We start from the raw sequence: 4404 nt of genomic DNA, 5'->3' as shown, positions 1-4404 counted from the left end.
TCAGATCTGTTGGTACATAGCGCCACTGATCTGGTCGGCTGGATCTTCGAATGCGTAACACCCGGTTGCTGACATAGACATAAAAGCGCCTGGTCTCATTGCAAATATAGCCCAGGACTACTTTACTGTCCGAGTAGTAGGTTACATCATCAAGCTGTAGATCTAGTTCTGCAGAGACCAGGTCTGCTAACTCGACAGCAAGCACTGCTGCACAGAGTTCGAGTCTTGGCACTGTGTGTTCAGGACGGGGGGCCAGCTTGGCTTTGCCCATTACAAATCCAACCTGGTTGTTGCCATTACTGTCTGTCACTTTCAGGTAGCACACAGCACCGATAGCCTTGACTGACGCATCACAAAACACACACAGTTCTCTTCTTACCGCTGCTGATGGTGAAGCTTCTGTGTAGCGCCTTGGGATGGGAAGCTCAGCGAGCTCGGACAGAGAGGCTCTCCATGACGTCCAGGCATCTTCCATGGCTGAAGGTAAGGGCGCGTCCCAGTCACCGTTCTCCGCTGTGAGCTCTCGCAGGATAGCCTTGCCTTGGACCGTGACGGGAGCGACGAATCCAAGTGGGTCGTAGAGGCTATTGATCGTAGACAAAACACTGCGCCGGGTGTAGGGCTTGGCTGCGCTGGAGACATTAAAAAGGAAACAGTCTGTCTTGAGATTCCAGTCAAGCCCGAGGCTGCGCTGCAATGGCAGCTCGTCTGCGTCGAGGTCAAGGTCTTTGAGGTCACTCGCGTGGTCACTGGATGGAAAGGCGTCCATGACCTCGTTGTTGTTCGCTGCAATCTTGTGAAGTCTCAGATTTGACTTGGAGAGCACATCCTGTGTCCTTTTTAGCAGGCTGATAGCAGCTTGAACCGTGGGTAGGGACTTCAGTCCATCATCAACATAGAAGTCGTGCAACACGAAGTGCTGCACATCTGGGTCGACATGGAACTCGTTGCCTTGGACCGACTTGTGTAGACCGTGAATAGCCACTGCAGGTGAAGGGCTGTTGCCGAAAACGTGGACGTTCATGCGGTAATCCACGATGGCTTTGGAGAGGTCGTTGTTCTGGAACCAGAGAAAACGCAAGAAGTTACGGTCTTTTTCTCTTACCCGGAAGCAATAGAACATCTGCTCTATGTCGGCTGTGATGGCGATGGCCTCTCTTCTGAACCGGATCAGCACTCCCTGAAGTGTGTTATTCAGGTCAGGTCCCGTTAACAGCACGTTGTTGAGTGATATGCCGTCGTATTGGGCACTGGAATCGAACACAACACGGATTTTTTTAGGTTTCTTTGGATGATACACCCCGAACGTTGGTAAGTACCACTTTTCTTCACCCGGGCTGAGCGGGGGGGCTAACTCTGCATGACCGTTCCGAAACATGTTGTCCATGAAGGCAAGAAAGTGGTCTCTCATCCCAGGCTTTTTCTCAAAGTTACGCTTGAGAGACATGAGACGCCTCAGCGCCTGTGGTCTGTTGTCAGGGAGCCGTGGGCGTGGGCTCTTGAAAGGTAATGGTGCCACCCAACTGTTGTTTGAGTCTTTTTGCAGACCTCCATCCATTATCTCCATGAACAATGAATCTTGAATGGAGGGAGCTACCTGATTGTCATCCCTGGTCCGCTTGAACACCGTGCATCCAAGGTGGTTGGTTTCACAGGTAGGCTGGTCCTCAGGATACGCTGGAGGTTCGCTGGTGGCCTGGGTGTCGCTGAACCTCTCCTTCACGTGGAACACGTTGGGGCACGTATCAAAGAGAGTGGGCCTCCGCAGCTCTGTGGTGTTTGTGTGGAATGTGCTAATTGTCAGTGGCTTGTGAACATTACCTAGGCACACATTTCCAACAATGACCCACCCCAGGTCTAACTTCTGCGCGTAAGGCAGGTTGTGAGGGCCATTCACCTGTTTGCGGACTTTATGCACTCTGATAATGTCCCGTCCTAAGAGAAGCATAATAGGAGCTTGCGGGTCAATGTCTGGGATGAGGTGTGCTACTGACCTTAGATGATCATGATGAAGAGCTACTTCAGGGGTTGGAATTTCTTCTCTGTTGTTCGGTATGTCGTTACATTCTATGAGGCTTGGCAACGGGACGCGAACAGTTCCATCCAGAGACTCCACTTCATAGCCAGTGGCCCTCCTACCAGCTGATTGCTTCACTCCAGCACATGTTCTCAGTGTGTACGGTGCGCTTGGACTTTGGTCGTTGAACATGTCGAAGAACTGTGAGCGAACCAGCGACCTGTTGCTCTGCTCGTCCATGATCGCATACAATTTTACAGCTTTTTCTCTGTGGCCAGTTGGGAACACTTTGATGAGGCATATTTTTGAGCAGGAGCGGTCTGTGAGTTCGCCTCCGCAGACTTTCGTGCATTTGTTGGTGATCTGAGACTGCGATGAAGCTGCATCTTCCTCCCCGCCGTGCTCAGAAGCAGGGCCAGCCTCCTGCTGCCAGGGTGCGGGCCCGGGGTGAAGCGCTGTGTTGTGCCTATCGCTCTTACATTCCAAACACTGGACATTGAGTCTGCAGTTCTTTGCTATGTGAGACGAGGAAGAAAGACATTTAAAGCACACATTGTTTTCTTTGAGGAGTGTTTTGCGCTCATCAATGGTCTTCTCCCTGAATGCTCGACACTTACGGAGAGGATGGGGCTTTTTATGCAACAGACACAGTTTGTCGCTGTCGTCGGATTTTGTTGGAGGCTCACCCGTGTCAGACGTGGCTCTGGGTGACACCTCTGTCTTGTGGACGGAGACTTCCCGCTGTCTGTTCGGCTTCCATGCTGTCTTCTCTGTCCTGGGGGCCGTGTCTGGATTGCCGATGAGGCTGAAGCTTGGATCATTTGCAATGCGAGCCTGCTGGCTGACAAAATCGACAAAGAAACCAAAGGGAGGATAGTTTACCTTGTTTTGACTCTTGTAGGCTGCACCAGCTATCACCCACTTGTCCTGGAGACGAGACGGGAGTTTCTGTACAATTGGGTTGACGCCTCTCGCCGTATCAAGGAAAGCCAGGCCTGGTAAGTCTCCTTCAGCCTTGGCGGCCTGCAGTTCCATCAGTAGATCACCCAGCTTTGTCAGCTTAGGTCCATCTCGGTTTATTATTTTTGGAAAACTGTCAATGCGTTTGAACAGAGCATTTTCTATTGCTTCAGCTGAGCCATATGTTAGCTCGAGCCTTTCCCATGCCATGGCCAGTCCTGCTTCTGGCCGGTTGATGTGTATTGCTCTTATCTGCTCAATATGCTCTGCTGACTCCTTCCCGAGCCACTTTAGCAGAAGATCCATCTCCTCACTCGGTGTCAGGTTTAAGCCGCTGATGGTAGTCAAAAAGGAACGCCTCCATGCTCTGTAGTTTTGGGGTTTGTCATTGAATTGAAGCAAGCCTGTAGCTACAAGCTCACGGCGGGCTAGATACCTGACAAAGTCATTTATGTGTGAGCTGCCATCATGGAAGTCTGGCAGTACGGCATGGCGTGCAGGAGGAGGCTGGGTGAGGTGGTTTTGTGGTCTGAAGTGGTGTGTAGGAAAAGCACTGGGACTGACTTCAGGCTTTAATGGAGGAGGTGACACGTTATGATTAGGAACCGGCCCTGTCTTTGCTTGCATGTCACCACTTTTACATGACTCAAATTCTGAATCCCTTTCTTTTAGTTGATCAAGCACATACTGCTTTGTGCGTTGTGAGGCTTCTAAAGGAACAGAGTCTATGTTCAGGTCACAACTATGTCTCTCACTTTTTGCATCAGCAGCAGCTTCAAGTGTCTCTGCTTCGGCAACGGCTGCTGCAGCCTCTTTTTTATGTTTTAGCATTTGTATAGACACTTCCAACTTAGCTTGTTGTAGCCTCAGATTAGCTTCCTCTTCAGCAAAGCATAGGCGTGCCTTTGCTGCTTCGGCTCTAGCCCTAGCTCTGACTGCTGCAGACTCAGCTGAAGATGAGCTGGATCTCACTGAACAGCATACCTCTGAGCGTGTTCTTAACGATGCGCTGTGTGGGATCTCCTTTGTTGCTGTACTTCTATGCGAACTCTCCCCTGTAGCTTGTAGCTCCGTGGCGCGCGCTGCTCCAGTGGCGCTTGGCCGTAGAGAATGGTCCGTTGAACGTGGCGACGACATGTCGGCTAGCTTCCAACTCGCTCCGATTTATCTTGTTTGCTTGATAGCCGTCGTTTCACTGTGCCGTCCTCGATATGTCTATTAATATCCTGACGGCCAGCTAAACTTTTTCCCCACACCAAGACTCTGAAGATTCGTTCTAGTTCGTTCCACAGGTTTATTGGAGTTAGAGAAAAGGTGAAACTGCAACATACAAACAGCAAGACGAATCAGCGCCATGCTATTCAACCTCGACCACACATGGATAAAGGCTCTTCAAACATAAAAATGACTTCGAAAAAATAATAAAT

The 4404-nt window shown here is 50.5% G+C and overlaps 1 protein-coding gene across 1 annotated transcript; it reads right to left on the bottom strand.

The window, feature by feature from the left end:
- On the bottom strand, window positions 1-3966 carry LOC118563352. Its single transcript, XM_036137759.1, has 3 exons — window positions 1995-3966; window positions 127-1250; window positions 1-44 (listed from the first exon to the last, which is right to left on the bottom strand). Exons 1-3 carry the CDS (start codon window positions 3806-3808, stop codon window positions 1-3), a joined length of 2982 nt encoding a protein of 993 aa, XP_035993652.1. The 5' UTR covers window positions 3809-3966.
- Window positions 3967-4404: the final 438 nt, after the last annotated feature.

Source organism: Fundulus heteroclitus, chromosome 6 (genome assembly GCF_011125445.2).
Source record: "Fundulus heteroclitus isolate FHET01 chromosome 6, MU-UCD_Fhet_4.1, whole genome shotgun sequence".
Taxonomy (NCBI): domain Eukaryota; kingdom Metazoa; phylum Chordata; class Actinopteri; order Cyprinodontiformes; family Fundulidae; genus Fundulus; species Fundulus heteroclitus.
The sequence above is the reverse complement of the archived record's forward strand: the minus strand, read 5'-3'. Positions and strand labels throughout refer to the sequence as shown.

What these genes read in the sequence shown, in the direction of transcription:
- LOC118563352 (XM_036137759.1), bottom strand. Translation starts at nt 3,808, where the DNA reads ATGCTAAAACATAAAAAAGAGGCTGCAGCAGCCGTTGCCGAAGCAGAG. An exon ending in CTTCATCATGATCATCTAAG is followed by an intron (nt 1,251 to 1,994) that starts GTCAGTAGCACA and finishes GTTCGATTCCAG; the next exon opens with TGCCCAATACGACGGCATAT. An exon ending in TGTAACCTACTACTCGGACA is followed by an intron (nt 45 to 126) that starts GTAAAGTAGTCC and finishes ACGCATTCGAAG; the next exon opens with ATCCAGCCGACCAGATCAGT.